Here is an 18,277-nt window from a genome sequence, read left to right as displayed (position 1 = left end):
AGGGGTTAAGTTTAATTTGGTGCCACCGAGAGCAAGGACCTGAAGAATGTGAGGACGTCCAGACATATCAGGGGAAAGAACATTCCAGGCAGAGGAAAGAGCAGGTGCAAAGGCCCTAAGGTGGAATGTGCCTGGAGTGTTCTGGAAACAGCAAGGAGGATAATGTGGCTGAAATAGAATGAGCTAGGTGGGAGAGGAGGGGATTAGAGAAGGAAGGTGGGTTGGTGCGGGGGTGACCGGGGCGGGGGGGGGGGGTACAATCGTTACAGTTCTGTAGGCTGCTATCAAGATGTTTGGCCTGGCCCTGCCCCCTCCCTCCAGCTACATTCTCTCTACTCTCTCTCTTTGCTTCTCTCCTTCCAGCACGCAAGCTTCCTGTGCTTTCTTCTGGCCACAGAGATTTTGTGTACAATATTCCCTCTGGCTGGAACACCAATACCGTTTCCACTTTTCTCATGTATCCCCTTTAGTACTTTCTCGTACTTCCTGTCTCTATTCAAACCTCATTTCCTCCACAAAGGCTTTTCTGACCACTCCACACCCCGTTGTCAACAGCCCATTTTCTGTATGTAGCCCCTATGGTTTCCAGAATTTTTCCATCACAGCACTTGTCATACTAGTAACCATATATTCCCTTGTAGGTTTAATCTTTGTTCTTTGAGGACAGGAACAGGGGCTGTCTTGGCCACCTTTGTGTTTCCAGGCCCTAGCACAGTAGAGGCCCCATTTCTATTTGTTGAATAATCACACAAAAGCTGCTAGCATTTACTGAATGCTTAGTATGAGCTAAACCCAGTTTTAACTGCCTTATGTGGGTTTATTTAAGCATCATCTACATTGTAGATAATCTAATTGTTCCTACTTTGCAGGTGAGAAGTTAATTTGACCAAGGTCACACAGCTAATAGACAGTGGAGCCAGGATTTGGACCCGGGCATTCTGGTTCCAGAGTCCACACCTTAGCCGACAAGCCACAGTGCCTTTGCATTACTGCCTGATGGCAAACAGTAGGCGGTCACTAAATGGGAGGAGTTATTTCTCCCCAGAAAAATCTAGGGCACAGCAGGGATTTTATAGATGCATGTTTGTCTCGTGCGGCGAAGACATTCCTTAATCGTGGGGTCTGTAGGGGTCCCCAATTTTCCTGTCATTTCCTTTCGACTATTTGCTAGATGAACTACGTAGATGCAGAGAGACCAAACAGTAATGAATGGGATCGATTATCTCGGTTCTCTCCCTTCATGTTTTGTTCTTGGCACTCTGCGATCCTCAGCGACGCCTCCGACACCTCCTCTCCCCGGGTCCGCCCCCCTCCGTCCCCGCATTGCAGTGCGCACGCGCCTTATCCCCCGCCCCAGTAGAGTGACGGGCGGCTTCAGCCAATGGCGTCGTGAGAAAGGTGGAGCGGCACCTCGTGGCCTCCCCACGGATCCCGGTCTCTGAATATTTATGAGGGAGGCGGGCTAACGCCGCTTCTTGCCGAGGCCGGCGCCATGAAGTGAGAGCGGGGTCGGGGTTCGCTGCTCGCCGGGGTCTAAAAGATGGGGGGGACCAGTGGGTGCGCCCGGGGCCCGGGCGGGGCGCGGGGGTGCGGGAGGAGTGGGGTGAAGTTAGTCGCGGGGACCCACGGGGCGGTAACGAGGACGGTCAGCGAGGAGATGCCGAAGGGACCCGCGGGTCCTGGGGAAGCGGGGGATGCTCGGGGGGACCGGCTCCCGGCAGGTAACTCCTCTCGGCCGGACGACAGGGGAGTGCGGGGGCTGGAGAGGGGCCCAGGGGGCGGGGGACTGACCCTGCCCCCCACCCCCCGCCGCCAGGCTCAACGTGGACGGGCTGCTGGTCTACTTCCCCTACGACTACATCTACCCGGAGCAGTTCTCTTACATGCTGGAGCTCAAACGCACGCTGGACGCCAAGGTGGGGGGGGGGGGCCCGGCCCTCGGCTTCCCACCTGACAAGTGGGACGGCCACGCGTGCCTCTAAGACTGAACTTTCTGGACGTCTAGGTTTTAGGAATCTGAGGTCCTTGGGAAGCCAGCGCTCCCCAAACTCCTGGCATCTAAAATAATAGTTCATAAAAGCAGCACCTAACATTTATCAGAGGCTGCGCTGCTTTAGAGCCGGCTCTCGGGTGGGAAGCCTGGACCCACAGCCGTGTGCAGTTGGGTGAATCACTTAATCTCCCTGTTGCACGCTTTTCACGTGTGTGAAACGGGCTTCGTTAAGACTGCCTACCCTCAGAGGTTAGTGTGCAGGTTGTTAGGAGTTAATTCGGTAAGTAAGGCAGCAGTTCTGAACTGGGGATGATTTTGACCCCCCGAGGCAGTGTCCGGAGACATTCCTCGTTGTCCTACTAGTGGAGGGGGGCGGGTGCTACCGCCATCTAGCAGGTAGAGGCCATGGACTCTGCTAAACGTCCTGTAGTGCGTAGGACAGGCCCCCTCACCCCACAGCCAAGTAGTATCTGACCCCCAGATGTCCAGAGAGCCTAGGTTGAGAGATTCTGATGGAAGACCCTTAGAAGCAGTGCCAAGGGCTCCTGGGTGGCTCAGTTGGTTGAACTTTCCACTTTGGCTCAGGTCGTGATCTCCGGACTCTGATTTCTAGCCTCGCATCTGCTCGCTGCTGTCAGCACGGAGCCTGCTTTGGATCCTCTGTCCCCCTTTCTCTCTGCCCCTTTCCCCCTTTGTGCGAGCATGTGCGCGCTCGTTCTCTGTCTCTCTCTCAAAAATAAATAAACGTTAAAAAAAAAAAAAGTAGTGTCAGGCACAGAGTAAGTGCTGTAAAAGGGTTTGCTAAATTAAAAGAAAAGGCAGGTCACTACCTGTTACCATGCTAAATGTATAACCCTCAGTTTCTCATTAGTCCTCACAGTAATTCTGCAAGGAAGTGCTTAGTAGGCCCATTTTATTTATTTACTTATTTAAAAAAATTTTTTTTAATGTTTATTTATTTTTGAGACAGAGAGAGACAGAGCATGAACGGGGGAGGGTCAGAGAGAGGGAGACACAGAATCGGAAACAGGCTCCAGGCTCTGAGCCGTCAGCCTAGAGCCCGACGCGGGGCTCGAACTCACGGACCGCGAGATCATGACCTGAGCCGAAGTCGGCCGCTTAACCGACTGAGCCACCCAGGCGCCCCTATTTACTTATTTTTAAAAAATTTATTTGCTTTTTAAAGTAATCTCTATACCCAGTGTGGGGCTCAGACTCACAACCCCGAGATCAAGAGTCTCATGCTCTTCCGACTGAGCCAGCCAGGCGCCCCTGGCCTGTTTTAGAGATGAGAATACCAAGGTCAGATGGGTGAAGGCACTTGCTATGACCACTCAACAACAAAGAGGTGGCCAAAGTGGGGTTCAAACCCACTGTCCCTGGGGCCTAGACTTTTAACTGCTGTTGTCCCTCTTATTTCAAGATGGTGGCATTCTGGGGGCAGTCCCCAGAGTTTGTGTCCCTGAAGTTCTGTCTGTCTCCACATGCAGGGTCATGGAGTCCTGGAGATGCCCTCAGGCACTGGGAAGACTGTGTCCCTGTTGGCCCTGATCATGGCATACCAGAGGGTAAGTGACCCCTGGGCCCGTGGAGGGGGAGGCAGAGGGAAGGGATCCAGCAGGGGCTGAGCCCGTTGTCATCATCGGCAGGCATATCCACTGGAGGTGACTAAACTCATCTACTGCTCGAGGACTGTGCCTGAGATTGAGAAGGTGAGCCAGGGCCAATCCCCGGCCAAGGCCAAGTTCCGTAGGACTTGTTGGTCCCTCTGGTGGTTGCTCCTGTAGCTGGGGGGGTGTCCCGTTTGAGAAGCTGGGGGAGGGGCGGGGCCAGGCTGGGCAGGGACTTGTGCTGGAGTCCTCCCTCCCTCCTTCACGGGAACAGGTGATTGAAGAGCTTCGAAAGTTGCTCCATTTCTATGAGAAGCAGGAGGGTGAGAAGCTGCCGTTTTTGGGGCTGGCTCTGAGCTCCCGGAAGAACCTGTGCATTCATCCCGAGGTGAGTGCCCTTTTCTCCCCTTTCCCCACGCCTCAGGGTTAGACTGCCATCCAACCAGGAATCCTAGATCCCTCGACCATACCTCTCAGGGTGATAGGCAGGGACCACACGCAGAATTCCCTCCTCACTCGTCAAATTCTGAGTCCTCATTCGCGGCCCAAACACACATCCTCCCTAGCCTGAGAGAGGTTAAAAAAGGCACTTCCTGGAATCCAGCAGGCCTGGTTTCCTGGCTCTGAAACTTAATAGTCCTGTATTCTCGGATAGGTGGTTTCTATAGTCAGACTTCAGTCTCCCTTTCTGTAAAATGGGGGTAGTTACCTGCTTCATATAGCTGTTGATAAGATTGGGCAAGGGGGTAGGGGGGTGGGTGAAATGGGCGAAGGGGGTCAGAATGTACAAACTTCCAGTTATAAAACACATAGGTCACGGGGTTGTAACGTATAGCATGTTGACTACAGTAAATAATACTGTATCATATATTTGAAGGTTGCCGAGAGAGTAGATCTTAAAAATTCTCATCGTAAGAAAAAATTGTGGGGTGCCTGGCTGGGTTGCTCAGTGGAGCATGCGACTCTTGATCTCCGGGGTCGTAAGTTTCAAGCCCCGCATTGGGCATAGAGCTTCCTTTAAAAAAAAAAAAGAAAAGGAAAGGAAAAGAATTGTAACTATGTGGTGACAGATATTAGCTGACTTATTGTGGTGGTCATTTTGCAGTATATACAGGCATCGAGTCCTTACATTGTACAGCCTGAAACATAGTGTTGTATGTCCATTATATCTCAATAATTAAAAAAAGATTAAGGGGTGCCTGGGTGGTTCAGTCGGTTAAACTCAGGTTATGATCTCACAGTTCGTGGGTTCGAGCCCCGCGTCGGGCTCTGTGCTGACCGCTCAGAGCCTGGAGCCTGCGTCAGATTCTGTGTCTTCCCTCTCTGCCCCTCCCCTGCTGGCACTGTGTCTCTGAAAAATGAATAAATGTTACACATAAATAACTGACCGAGCGAGGTAATGTACGTATAGCCCTTAGCATGTGCAAAAATCTAAAACATGACAAGTGACCATGCTATTTATATAATAATCTGTGACACGTAGAATATTACTTATTGTTAAGTTACATTACAAAACCATCGGGGCTCACGGCCAAGCAGTGTTCTAAGCACTTTACGTGTGGTAAACGCGTGGAATATATATCATGACATTATTTGTGAGAACACGAGACATGATAGATGAGGTGGGTGATCATTAGAAGGAGCTCCAGCCTTGGGGCGCCTGGGTGGCTCAGTCGGCTAAGCGTCCGACTTCAGCTCAGGTCACGATCTCGCGGTCCGTGAGTTCGAGCCCCGCGTCGGGCTCTGTGCTAACAGCTCAGAGCCTGGAGCCTGTTTCGGATTCTGTGTCTCCCTCTCTCTCTGACCCTCCCCCGTTCACGCTGTATCTCTCTCTGTCTCAAAAGTAAAAAAATAAAAACGTTAAAAAAAATTTTTTTTAATAAAAAAAAAAAAAAAGTAGCTCCAGCCTTGACAACTGATGAAATGGGAAGGGTGGGGGGAGGGTCAGCAGCCTCAGACGCTGCCCGGGGGCTGTGCTGGTGCCACCCGCAGAGGCTCAGAGGCTAGGCCAGGACAGTTCTCAAAGGCCATCAGACCTCCTCTGATTCTTAGATTTGCCAAGGTTCTGGGTATTTTAGTATTTGTAAAGATAAAGCCGTTATCCTTAACCCACGCGCTAAAGATTCTTCAAAGCTTGATTTTTTTTAAAAAATTGAGGTGTCATTGACATACAATGTTAGTTTCAGGTGGGCAGCGTAAAGATTTGGTACTTGTAGAGGCGCCTGGGTGGCTCAGTCGGTTAGACGTCCGACTTCAGCCCAGGTCACGATCTCGTGGTCCGTGAGTTCGAGCCCCGCGTCGGGCTCTGGGCTGATGGCTCAGAGCCTGGAGCCTGTTTCCGATTCTGTGTCTCCCTCTCTCTCTGCCCCTCCCCTGTTTATGCTCTGTCTCTCTCTGTCTCAAAAATAAATAAACGTTAAAAGAAAATTAAAAAAAAAAAAGATTTGGTACTTGTATAGTGTGCAAAATGATCACCATGGTTAAGTCTAGTTATATGTATCACTTTATGTAATTCCAAAAAATTTTTTTTGTCTCGTAATGAGAACTTTTCAGATCTCCCTTAGGAACTTGCAATAATGCAGTATGGTATTATGAACTATAGTCTCCGTGCTGTATGTTACATCCCTAGAACTCATTTATTTCAAACTGGAAGTTTGCCCTTTTTCATCCCCTTCACCCGTTTCTCACTCCCCTCCCCTGGCAACCACCAATCTGTTCTTTTTTTTTTTTTATATAAAGATTTTTTTTTTTTAATGTTTATTTCTGAGACAGAGACAGAGCATGAGCAGGGGAGGGGCAGAGAGAGAGGGAGACACAGAATCCGAAGCAGGCTCCAGGCTCTGAGCTGTCAGCACAGAGCCCTACGAGGGGCTTGAACTCACGGACTGTGAGATCATGACCTGAACTGAAGTCGGATGCTTAACCAACTGAACCACCCAGGCGCCCCTAAAGATTTTTTTTTTTAAGTTTGTTTATTTTGAGAGAGAGCGCATGCAAGTGTGTGAATGGGGGAGGGGCAGAGAGAGAGAGGGAGAGAGAATCCCAAGCAGGCTCTGAGCTCTGCCAGCACAGAGCCCAGCGTGGGGCTCCCATCTCACGAATCGTGAGATCATGACCTGAGCCAAGATCAAGAGCCGGATGCTTGCCCAACTGAGCCATCCAGGTGCCCCTAAAGATTTTATTTTCTCACTGTTACTGTTTTTAAGTTTATTGGTGCGAGAGAGAGAGAGTGCACACGAATGTACAAGTGGGGGCGGGGCAGAGAGAGAGGGAAAGAGAATCCCAGGCAGACTCCACACTGACAGAGCGGAGCCCAGTGTGGGGCTCGAAATCATGAACTGTGAGATCATGACCTTAGCTGAAGTCGGGATGCTTAACCGACTGAGCCACCCCGGTGCCCCAAGATTTTATGTTTTAAGTAATTTCTATACCCAGCATTGGGCTCGAACTCACAATCCCAAGATCAGTGTAGGAGTCTAGCAGTTGCTCTCTGATACCTCCTCGGTTAAGTTCGCAAGCGTCTTAACTGTTTAATAAGGAAACAAATTGAGGTTCAAGTTTCCCCACAATTCCCGATTCTCACTCCAGACAGCCCCCCATCCCACCTAGCTGGTAGGTGTAGAGCCCCATGGTTGAGGAATGCTTGAGCTTCTTGGTGCTAAGATGCCCCCCGGCCGCCAGGTGATGCCCCTGCGCTTTGGGAAAGACGTCGACGGGAAATGCCACAGCCTCACGGCCTCCTACGTGCGCGCACAGTACCAGCAGGACCCCAGCCTGCCCCACTGCCGCTTCTACGAGGTGCCCGCCGAATGGGCTGAGGGAGGGAGGGCAGGAGGGTAAGCCGGCTGCGACAGCCAACCTCCCTGACCCCCGCTCCCGCCCCCCCCCCCCCCAGGAGTTTGACGTCCATGGGCGCCAGGTGCCCCTCCCTGCTGGCATCTACAACCTGGATGACCTAAAGGCCCTGGGGCGGCGCCAGGGCTGGTGCCCCTACTTCCTTGCCCGCTATTCGGTGAGAAGGCTGGGGGGCTGGGCAGAGGGGCGGGGGTGTGCGTTACGGCCTGGCTGCCTGTTTGTCGGTCTGTCTATCCATCAGCTTGTGTTTGTACCTTGCCCAGGTCTGGCCTGGCAAGACCTGGCCTTGCGTCTACGAGCCCGTGAGGGAGGCGGGTGCCGGGTGGGGGAGGGGCGGGGGGGGGGCAGGGCCGGGGTAACCATGCCCTCCTTGGCCCCTAGATCTTGCACGCCAACGTGGTGGTTTACAGCTACCACTACCTCTTGGACCCCAAGATCGCGGAGCTGGTCTCCAAGGAGCTAGCCCGGAAAGCTGTCGTGGTCTTCGACGAGGCCCACAACATCGGTGAGGCGGGAGGCAGAGGAGAGGAGAGACTCAGCCCCTCCGGCTGCCCGCCTGAGCCCGGCTCTCCCCCGTCTCCTCTCCAGACAACGTCTGCATCGACTCCATGAGTGTCAACATCACCCGCCGGACCCTCGACCGGTGCCAGGGCAACCTGGAGACCTTGCAGAAGACGGTGCTCAGGTGGGGCCTCGGGTGGCTGCTGGACCTGAACGCCCACCCTGCGCCCTGCCGTCTGGTTCCCAGCTTCTCCCAGGCCCCCGCTTTCTGCCCGACCTACTCCCGGGGACACCGGGCCTACCCCCCAGACGTCCCCCACTCTTCCCACACCCGGTCTCCCCTCCCCCCGCCCAGGATCAAGGAGACCGATGAGCAGCGTCTGCGGGAGGAGTACCGCCGCCTGGTGGAGGGGCTGCGCGAGGCCAGTGCGGCCCGGGAGACCGACGCCCACCTGGCCAACCCCGTGCTTCCCGACGAGGTGCTCCAGGGTGAGCTGCCGCTCCCTGCTGCCACCTGCCCCCGGTCCCGCTCTCCCCGTGGTGGCGGCTGATGGCGTCTCCCCGCAGAGGCGGTTCCCGGCTCCATCCGCACGGCCGAGCACTTCCTGGGCTTCCTCCGGCGGCTGCTGGAGTACGTCAAGTGGCGGCTGCGGGTACAGCACGTGGTGCAGGAGAGCCCCCCCGCCTTCCTGAGCGGCCTGGCCCAGCGTGTGTGCATCCAGCGCAAGCCCCTCAGGTGCGGCCCCCCCACGGCTGGGGGCGTCTGGTCCCCGCGGGGGTTCGGGGCCTCCCCGAGCCCCGTCCTCTGTGCCCGGGGCCGCCGCGTGGCCGGTGTCAGGAGTGAGTGACGGGCGCAGAGCGAGCGTGTGCGCTGACTCGGCAGACCGGGCAGATCCCCGGGGAGGTCGGAGCTGGCCCCGTGTCCCTGTGTGTGTCGGGCGGGAAACCGGCAGGCAACGCGTGGCTTAACCAGAGAGCTTGATGGAGGCGCGACTGACAGAGGCGGGCAGGGCAGGAGGTCCGACGGGTCCTGGACCCTCGTCCGGCTCAGGTATTTCCGCCTGAGGCCACGGTGGCAGGGGAGGGACGGCCCCGGAGGGGGCTCCTGACAAGATCCAGCAGGGTGGGAGCTGGGGGGAAATGCTGTAGGTCCCTTGGACCCCTGTCGCCTCCTACTGGTGCTTGTCTTCGTCCCCAAGAAGCCTGACGGCAGGGACCAGGAAACCCCCCCCCCCCCCCCAAGCCAGGCAGTCTGGCGGCAGGGATGATCCCTAGCACGGAACAAGCAGAGGATGGACCTGGGAGAGGGGTGGGGCCTCCTGTACTTTCCTTGGGCCGTTTTGCATAAGTCATTGGTCTTCTCTGAACCTCCGTTTCCTCTTTTGTTCCAACGGGTCAGAGGGCCGTCACGTTCACTCCCGGGTTTCTGGGGTGGTGAAATGAGAAAGCACTGACAGAAGTAACTTACTTGCCCTGTCTTGAGCACTGGTGATGAGCCAAGCACTTCACGCTCTGCATCTTGTGGGAGCTCAGGAGGGCGCTCCTGTGCTGCAGAGGTGGACGGTGTTGCCTAGAGAGGGGAAGCCACTGCCTGGGGTCACCCGGCACTTTGTGGGCCAGTTGTGCGAAGCCAGGTCCTTAGGGCTCCAAAGCCGCTCACTGCCCTGCCTCTGAGGGGCTGGGGCGGCCCTCGGGGTGGCTCTGTCTGTCCCCAGACCAGGATGACCAGGGTGAGCATGGCTGGGATTGGGGAGCTCAAAGAGGGCGCCTGATCCAGCCGGGGTGGGGACGTACAGATGACAGACTTGAAGCGGTGGCATTCGGAGGCAGGTTCTAAAGCTCTGAGCATCCACCGGGCTCTGAAACCAGGCGTTCCCGCTCCATGACCTGCCCTTGAGGGGCGACAGCCTCAAGCCTGACCATCGGTCAGGTGACTGGGTGGCCTTGTGTGTGAGGGCTGGCGACAACGGCGTATGTGAGATTGTTCTCTGTGAGTATGCGGGGCTCTGATGCTTGGATGTGCCACCACGGTGGCCAGGTGTGACCGACACGGTGTGACAGGTCGTGGGTGTGAGCGCGTGCAGCCGTGCGGGATTCGGGCTGTGACTGGGATTCTGGGTGTGCTCGTGGGTCTCCTCTTTTGACCAAGAGCCTGCACGGGGTGGTGCGGCCGTGTGTGACGTATGATCGCGGGACTCTGGACGTATGACGCGTGACTTCTCTGCGTGCGCTATCCTACAGCTGTGGCTCTGCGTGATGGGCAGTTGTACGGTGTGGGGACACGGGGGTGACTGAAACAGCCCCGGTCTCTGCCCTCACGGAGCACCCGCTCACCCGGGGAGACCAATGTGTGACCGAGTGCTGGCGAGGGCGGAGGAGGTCGCTGGTCCTGTTGGCTCTCTGCCGCCACCCTGACCCTGTCCGGCCTTTGCACCAGATTCTGTGCCGAACGCCTCCGCTCCCTGCTGCACACCCTGGAGATCGCCGACCTCGCTGACTTCTCTCCCCTCACCCTCCTCGCTAACTTCGCCACCCTCGTCAGCACCTACGCCAAGGGTAAGCTCGTCTTCTCCTACCTCTGCCAGGCCCCCCGGCAGCTGGAATCGGGAGCCCGGCAGAGTCAGAGAGTTGTCGGTGAGACTTAGACTTTCAGGACCTTGTAGGGCTGGGCTCGGGAGTTTGGGCTTTATTTCAAGCGCAGTGAGGACCCACAGATAGTTCTTGGGTTAGCGCAAGCCTCGTGCTCAGATTTGTATTTTCTAGCTTCAAAATGGAGTAGGATGGGGGACGAGGCCAGAGAAACTCTGTGGGGTCCCTCACGCTGTTGGGTGTGGTAAGGAGTGGGCCTTTCTACTGCTGGGAAGTAGGGAGCCATGGCAGGTTCTGAGCAAGGGAGGTGTAGGGGCCTGGGGAAGGATGGGAGGACGGGAGGGGCTGGAGAGAGATGTGGGACCTGGTGTCTGGGGTTGGGGGGGGGGGCAGAGAGGCAGGGGGCTGGGGAGCAAGGAGCTGAGTGCATGGCTCAGGTTTCCAGCTTGCCAGGGAGAGGGGATGTTGTTCCCGTTCCCGAGGCTTTACTGGTCAGCACGTGTTAAGCTGGCCAAGGGCTCAGTCTGATCCCCAGGGATTACTGCTCTGTCCCGGAAACCAGGTCAGACTTCCTGACACCCTGCAGCAGGATGGAGAGTCTGTGCCCCCACCCCGGCGCACATCAGTAGCAAGTCCCACTACAAGCTTCCTTCTGTATCCCTCTCTCCTGCCCCAGCCCACCTTCTTCCGGGGCTGGCTTTCTCGTCTCTTCCCATCCACTAGTGCCTCCCATTCTTTGACCTGGAACATCTTGCCCGATACTCCTCAGTCCCCAGCTACCTCCTACTCATCCTTCAGTTTAGCTGGTTAAAGATGGCCCCTGTCCGAGGAAGCCCTTCCTGACCCCAGGCTGCGTCAGGCTCCCCTCCTCTTGGCTCCCCCGTCCCAACCCTGTCTGGTCACCTGGTCACTCACTGGGGAGAGGACTGTGTCCCCATCATTAGACTGCGAGCCCTGAGAGGGCAGGGCCAGAGCTGTCTTGGTTCCCACTGTGTTCCCAGTACAGAGCTGGGCGTAGAGAACTTGATTTTTTTTTTTTTTTTTAAACTAGGTGAAATTGAGTATGTGAGTTCATTCATTCACCTATTTTTTTTTTTTTTTTTTTTTATGCTTGTCTTAGTGTGTGTGCATGCACACACAGGAGAGAAGCAGGGAAAGAGGGAGCGAGAATCCCAAGCAGGCTCCGCACTGCCGGTGCAAAGCCCTACACGGGGCACAAACCCCCAAACTGTGAGATCATGACCTGAACCGAAACCAAGGGTCAGTGGCTCAACCAACTGAGACACCCAGACGACCCCATTCACCTGTTTTTTTTTTTTTTTTTTTCAACAAACAGGCCAGGCCCCGCACTGGGGAAGTGACAGGAATCAAGAGGGACCTCATTTCTGATCTCCTGGAACTTATATTGTAGAAAGGAAGACAGGTAGCAAAGACTCAGATAAGAAAGATAATTCTAAAAAGGGATCGTTTTCTAAAAAAGGAGAAACAAAAACATTGCCTGTTGGAGCATGCCTGCGGTGGCTGGGGTGGCCAGGGGAGGCCTGAGGCGTGGACATTTAAGCGGAGTCCCAAATGACCAAATGGAACCAGCTGCCTTGGGAATCTTTTCGGACTGTGGGTCCAGCAAGTGCAAAGGCCCTGGGGTGGAGTGAGCCCGGTGGTTTTTGAAAGTTAGGAGGCCTGTGAGTGAGGAAATGGAGTCAGCATGGCAGGGTCCTGGATGATTTTGCACCTTGAGAGGGGTGTGGGGAGCTATACCGGGCTTCTGAGCAGGGCAGGGATATGACCTGACTTAGGATTTCACAGGGTCTCTCTGGCTGCTGGGAAGGGAGCGGGGGTGGGAGCTGGAAGCCCAATGAGGTGGTGACTGCAGTGGTCCAGGCCAGAGGTGATGGTCTTGGGAAGGGGGTTGGAGGAGTGGTCAGGTTGCAGATGGGCTTTGGAGGCAGAGCTGACCAGCCTGATGGGTTGGATAGATCTAGGGGAAAGGCTCCAGGCTTTGGCTTGAGTGGCGGGGTGGGTTCTCGTGGCTCTGGGAGAGTCAGGAGTAAACCTTTGGTGCTCTCTGTTCGTGATGCTGAGTGGGTGTCGGCTCTGGGAGAGGCGGACAGGTTGGGGCGTATGTTGGACTCTGGATGCCTGGGTCTGAAGCTGGGGCAAAGGGTTGGTGGTCCCGGTCACTAATGGAGGAGGGTGTGGCCGGTGGGCGTGGCTCCGACTAGTGACCTGGAATCTCCCTGGCTCGTAGGTTTTACCATCATCATCGAGCCCTTTGATGACAGGACCCCCACCATTGCCAACCCCATCCTGCACTTCAGGTGAGACCCCACCCCAGTGGGGGGTGTGAACGGACCACAGGGGCCCCAGCGTGGCCCTCGACACCCTCTTCTGCTTCCTGCAGCTGCATGGACGCTTCCCTGGCCATCAAACCCGTGTTCGAGCGCTTCCAGTCTGTCATCATCACATCTGGGGTGAGGACCCTTTTCTGCCCCCAGTCCCCAGCCCCCCATTGTGGGGTTCCTGGCCCAGTCCTGCTGAGGTCCCGCCTGCTGTCTCTGCTACAGACGCTGTCCCCACTGGACATCTACCCCAAGATTCTGGACTTCCATCCTGTCACCATGGCAACCTTCACCATGACGCTGGCCCGGGTGTGCCTCTGCCCGATGGTGCGTGGGAGAGGGTGGGTGCTGGGGCAGGGGAGATGGGAATGGGGGCCGCCTTTCCTCCCTCTGTGCTGTTGCTCAGGCAGGAGAGTTTTACAGCTGAGGGCACAGACTCTGGATTCAGAGACAGACCTGGGGTTGATGTCCCAGTAGGGAGGACTTTCCAAGCCTCAGTTTTAATCTGTAAAATGGGAATGCATCCTCTCTGACGTCCCAGGCTGCTTGAGGGGATAGTGAGATAAGGGGCATAAAACGCTTCTGCAGCCCAGGGCCTGCCAGTAGGCACTCAGTCAACATCTCGGTTAACGTGGCTTTGCCTGGTTCGTCATCGGGCCGTAACGTTGGCGAGTGACCTTTCTGCTTTGCCTCAGTTTCCTTTATAAACAGGTATCAAAACATGGGCCCTCCGTCCTTTATCTGAATCCCTTGGGCCAGATGTATTTTATTTTTTTAAAGCTTATTTTGTGAGAGAGAGTGCGCGAGCGGGGGGGGGGGGGGGGGCAGAGAGGGGGAGAGAGAGAATCTCAAGCAGGCTCTGCACTGCCAGCACAGAGCCCAGCGTGGGGCTTGAACTCCCGAACCGTGAGATCATGACCTGAGCTGAGATCAAGAGTCAGACGCTTAACCGACTGAGCCACCCAGGTGCCCTGGCCAGGTGTATGTTAGAATTGAGACTTTTCCTGGGGCACCTGGGTGGCTCAGTTGGTTGTCTGACTTCGGCTCAGGTCATGATCTCACTGCTTGTGAGTTTGAGCCCTGCATCGGGCTGTGTGTTGACAGCTCAGAGCCTGGAGCCTGCTTCGGATTCTGTGTCTCCGGCTTTCTACCCCTCCCCCGCTACTGCGCGCTCGTTCGCTCTCAAAAATAAACGTTAAAAAAAAAATTTAGAATTGAGACTTTTCCAGACTTTAAAAACAAAGCACGTGCCGTGTGGTATGTCAACACGGCCAGCGGGGTCTGGGCAGCTCCCTCCAGTGCAAGTCGTGTTTTAGGAGGAAGAGGTTCTAAGACGTCAAAGGGAGGCAAGCCGGGACTCTGAACAGACTCCGGTCGGAGCAGATTCTGCTGTCGTACGTGTTTGTGCCGAATTCAAATAGCTGGAGTTTCTGGAGTTTTTTGGCTCTTGGAATTGCCCTTGGGGGTCGTGGACTGGTGGTGACCGCGTACTGCGTTGTGGTTTTGTGGAGGTGCCTCGGGAGGGACGCGCCAGGGGCTGGTGGCTGTCGAGGTCGGGGTGACACGTTCTCCTGGAGCCGCCTGACCTCGAGGCTGGGGCCGGTAGAATACACTTGCTGGTTAGCGACACGGACAGACGGGTTCAGTCCTGCCTCTGCCGTTTATTTGCCGTGTGACCTTGGGCAGGCAACTCACCTTCTCAGAGCCTTAGGTCATTCATCTGTGCTGGGCAGATAACAGTGTAGTTGAGGGTTTGTTCAGTGACATTGCGTCTATAAAAAGCTGAGCACAGCACTAGCTGGCAGCTAACACATTAGAGTGGTGACTGCCATTTGCTGACCATGATGGCTCTCGCTCTCTCCAGATCATCGGTCGGGGCAATGACCAGGTGGCCATCAGCTCCAAATTTGAGACCCGGGAAGATATTGGTATGCTGCTCGCGGGGCTGGGTGCATGGGTTGCGAGAGGGGAGGTGTATCAATGGGCTGAGTCATGCCGCAGTAACAAATAGCCCTGAATCAGAGTGGCTTAACACGGAGGGTGCTTCTTGCTTCTTGCTCGTGGTGTGTGCCATTGTGGGTTGGGCGGGGGGGCCTCCCCAGGTGTCCCCTCCCTCTGGGCACCTTCACTGTTGGACACATTGTGGCGGTGGGGAGATGTGATGGGAGGGATCCTGGTGATCGTGCTGTGCCTCCTAAAGGCGTTCGGCCCCCAGAAGTGACTCCCGGCCACTCATTTCATTGGTCAAGACGAGTCACGTGGCCCCACCTAACCTGAGGGGTCCGCCCACGGGGCTGGAAAGAGAAGTGGAGGGTGTGTGAACAGCTCTGCAGCTGGCCTCAGTGGGGTTTCTGGGGACCCCGAGTTGAAGATAGGGCACTAGAGGGGCGCCTGAGTAGCTCAGGTCTTGAGCTCAGGGTCGTGAGTTCAAGTGGAGCCTACTTTAAAAAAAAAACCAAAAAGCCAAAACCAGGGCATTAGGGAGAAGCACTCTGACAGGGAGTGGGGAGGACGACCGAGGCCGCCCTCCGACCCCTCCCAGCGGTGATCCGGAACTACGGGAACCTCCTGCTGGAGATGTCCGCCGTGGTCCCCGACGGCATCGTGGCCTTCTTCACCAGCTACCAGTACATGGAGAGCACCGTGGCCTCCTGGTACGAGCAGGTACGCCCAGCCGCCCCCTCCCCGGAAGTCCCCTCTTCCCTCAGCGTGTTTCCTTTGTCTTGCGTTCTGAGTGGCGATGGGCACCACAGGTAACGGGACAGTGTGTGGAACACAGCAAACAGTTCGAAGAATACACAGCGTGTACCCTTGCACGTGCCTCTCCCCCCTCCCCCCCTCAGGTTAAAAACTCGAGCCCCTGCTAGGCAGTGTGTGGGTGAGGTCATGGGCCTTCTGGAAAAGGGGCTCAGGCACAGCTGGGCACCGGGTGGCTGCTGTGACCTCTCTCCTGGTGCACCATGGCCCAGCTCTCGGGGGGGAAAGCGGGTACTTCCTGAGGGAGAGATGAGAGAACGTGGCTGATCCAAGCACCCAGGAACAGAGCGGTGTGGGGGGGGAGGGAGGGGCCTCATCCTCTCGGCCAAGACCTTCGTCTTGTCCTCACGTGGGCGCTTCCCGCACGGTGGGGAAGGTGGCTTCCGGCCACCTGAATCCACATCCTGAGTGGTGTCCTCTTGAAGAAGACTTCGCCTGGCCCAGGGTCACGAAGGTGGTCTCGTGTGTGTCTTCTAGAAGCCTTGTAGTTCTGGCTTTCACATCTGGGTCTGTGAGTTACTTCAGATTCGTCCTTGTGTAGGGGTTAAGGTCAGGGCCCAGGTTCTTTTTTCTCCGTGTGGAGAAGTGGAAGGCACTCTCCCCACTGGAGACGGACACAGGTACGGATGACCTGTGTGGGGGTGCGTTTCTGGACCCTCTGGTCTGTCCCCGTGTCCGTCCTTGATCTCACCCAGTTAAACGCAGTGTCACAGGAAATTCCTGGGTAGCCTCTGTTTGGCTCTGCCTGACCTACATCAGCCTCTCTACTAACCACCAGCCGGGGGCCGGAGTGTCCCAGTGGGCCACCTCGGACCATATGGCTGCCCCACTTGTCCGAAGGATGGCGTGCGGGGGTTGCCCCCCCACCCACCGCAGATCACAGAGCTTCCCACAAGGAAGGCTGAAGGAAGGTGCAAGGCTGGCGCACAGGAGCTGGGGCAGAGCTGGGTTTAGCCAGGATGCCTGTGCCCTTAGTCCACTTCCGGCCCGACCTGCCTGGTGTCCTTCCCTAGGGCATTCTCGAAAACATCCAGAGGAACAAGCTGCTCTTCATCGAGACACAAGATGGGGCCGAGACCAGTGTCGCCCTGGAGAAGTACCAGGAGGTGGGTAGGGGCGTGGGGGATGCCAGGAGACTGCGTGCAGAGGGCCTGAAGGAGGCGGCTCCGAGGGCACGCAGCTCCTGTCTCGGCCTCCCCTCCCCAGGCCTGCGAGAACGGCCGCGGAGCCATCCTGCTGTCAGTGGCCCGAGGCAAAGTGTCCGAGGGAATTGACTTTGGTGAGTGGACTAGCTCTCTCCCCCCCCCCCCCCCCCCCCCCCCCGTGTCTGCGTGGAGCTCTGGCTGTTTCTGGTGCCCCAGGCGACAGCACCCTCCCCCCTTGCCTGGGCACACACCAGGATCTCCCCGTCCTGAGTACCCGGTGGGGCCCTCGGAGCGTAGCCGCGCTCTTCCCATTGAGACAGCACAACCTCCTGGCCCACGTGAGGTCAGGCCACCCCGGTAACCCCGTGCCCCTCCTGTGCTCGCCCCCCAGTGCACCATTACGGGAGGGCCGTCATCATGTTTGGTGTTCCCTACGTCTACACCCAGAGCCGCATTCTCAAGGTGAGCAGCCCCCGGGGGGCGCTAGGATGTTAGGGCCCCTCGGGCCATCCCCTGGAATGGGTGCCGGGTGGAGGGGGCTGGAGGGACCGCTCTGCCACCTTCTCACCGGCAGGCGCGGCTGGAGTACCTGCGGGACCAGTTCCAGATCCGAGAGAACGACTTTCTCACCTTCGATGCCATGCGCCACGCAGCCCAGTGTGTGGGTCGGGCCATCAGGGGCAAGACGGACTATGGCCTCATGGTCTTTGCCGATAAGGTGGGGGTTCAGGGGCCTCTGGCTGCGAGGGTGAGGGAGGCCTGGGCTCCCCCCCCACACCCCCAGGGTCCTGATGTCTATCCTCTCTCCCTTGCCTGCCTGCCGAAAGCGGTTTGCCCGGGCAGACAAGCGCGGGAAGCTTCCCCGCTGGATCCAGGAGCACCTCACTGACGCCAACCTCAACCTGACGGTGGACGAGGGGGTCCAGGTCGCCAAGTACTTCCTGAGGCAGATGGCTCAGCCCTTCCACCGGGTGAGCTGGACGTGGCTAAGCCCCTCGTCCAGGAAGGTCCCTTGACTTTCTCAACCCTAGCCTGCCCCCCATAGAGAGGCCTTTGGAATGGGGGCCCCGTGGGGCGTCTGTAGTGATCGGGCAGGGGTGTGGGAGTCCGGCCGGCTCCCCTCTCCCTCCCTCAGGCCTGTTTTGGCCTGCCAGGGATGGTATGTTCCCCATCGGACGGGTGTTTCTAAAGCCCCAGTAGGCCCGATGCAGGCCACTTCCTGTCACTACTGCGTTCAAGTCTTGGATCCCTGAGTCCCGTGGGGAAGTGCTACACTGCCTGCCCCTGACCTGATCGCTCCGTCCCCTCCAGGAGGACCAGCTGGGCCTGTCCCTGCTCAGCCTGGAGCAGCTGGAATCGGAGGAGACGCTGCGGAGGATAGAGCAGATTGCTCAGCAGCTGTAGCTCAGGGCGGGGACTCCAGAGTCCTACCTGGCCCTGGGTCCCAGCAGCCCGGAAGTCGCCCCGGGTCCTTGCACGAAGCCGCAG

The 18,277-nt window shown here is 56.9% G+C and overlaps 1 protein-coding gene across 2 annotated transcripts; it reads left to right on the top strand.

The window, feature by feature from the left end:
- Positions 1–1,444: 1,444 nt before the first annotated feature.
- ERCC2 (ERCC excision repair 2, TFIIH core complex helicase subunit) lies at positions 1,445–18,241 on the top strand. Of its 2 annotated transcripts, none has more exons than XM_027037791.2 (23): positions 1,445–1,497; positions 1,817–1,916; positions 3,484–3,561; positions 3,643–3,705; positions 3,878–3,991; positions 7,285–7,401; positions 7,499–7,615; positions 7,840–7,963; positions 8,047–8,143; positions 8,315–8,448; positions 8,527–8,695; positions 10,397–10,515; positions 12,797–12,866; positions 12,950–13,019; positions 13,113–13,214; positions 14,752–14,815; positions 15,430–15,551; positions 16,658–16,750; positions 16,851–16,923; positions 17,181–17,251; positions 17,364–17,507; positions 17,617–17,760; positions 18,101–18,241. In XM_027037791.2, exons 1-23 carry the CDS (start codon positions 1,493–1,495, stop codon positions 18,191–18,193), a joined length of 2,283 nt encoding a protein of 760 aa, XP_026893592.1. In that variant the 5' UTR covers positions 1,445–1,492; the 3' UTR covers positions 18,194–18,241. The 2 variants fall into 2 exon arrangements, with proteins under 2 accessions (XP_026893592.1, XP_026893593.1); XM_027037792.2 differs by lacking the exon at positions 1,445–1,497 and adding an exon at positions 1,587–1,721.
- The last annotated feature ends 36 nt before the right edge of the window (positions 18,242–18,277 follow it).

This window comes from Acinonyx jubatus, chromosome E2 (assembly GCF_027475565.1).
Source record: "Acinonyx jubatus isolate Ajub_Pintada_27869175 chromosome E2, VMU_Ajub_asm_v1.0, whole genome shotgun sequence".
Taxonomy (NCBI): domain Eukaryota; kingdom Metazoa; phylum Chordata; class Mammalia; order Carnivora; family Felidae; genus Acinonyx; species Acinonyx jubatus.
Note: the sequence above shows the minus strand (reverse complement) of the source record. Positions and strands in the feature narration are given on the sequence as shown.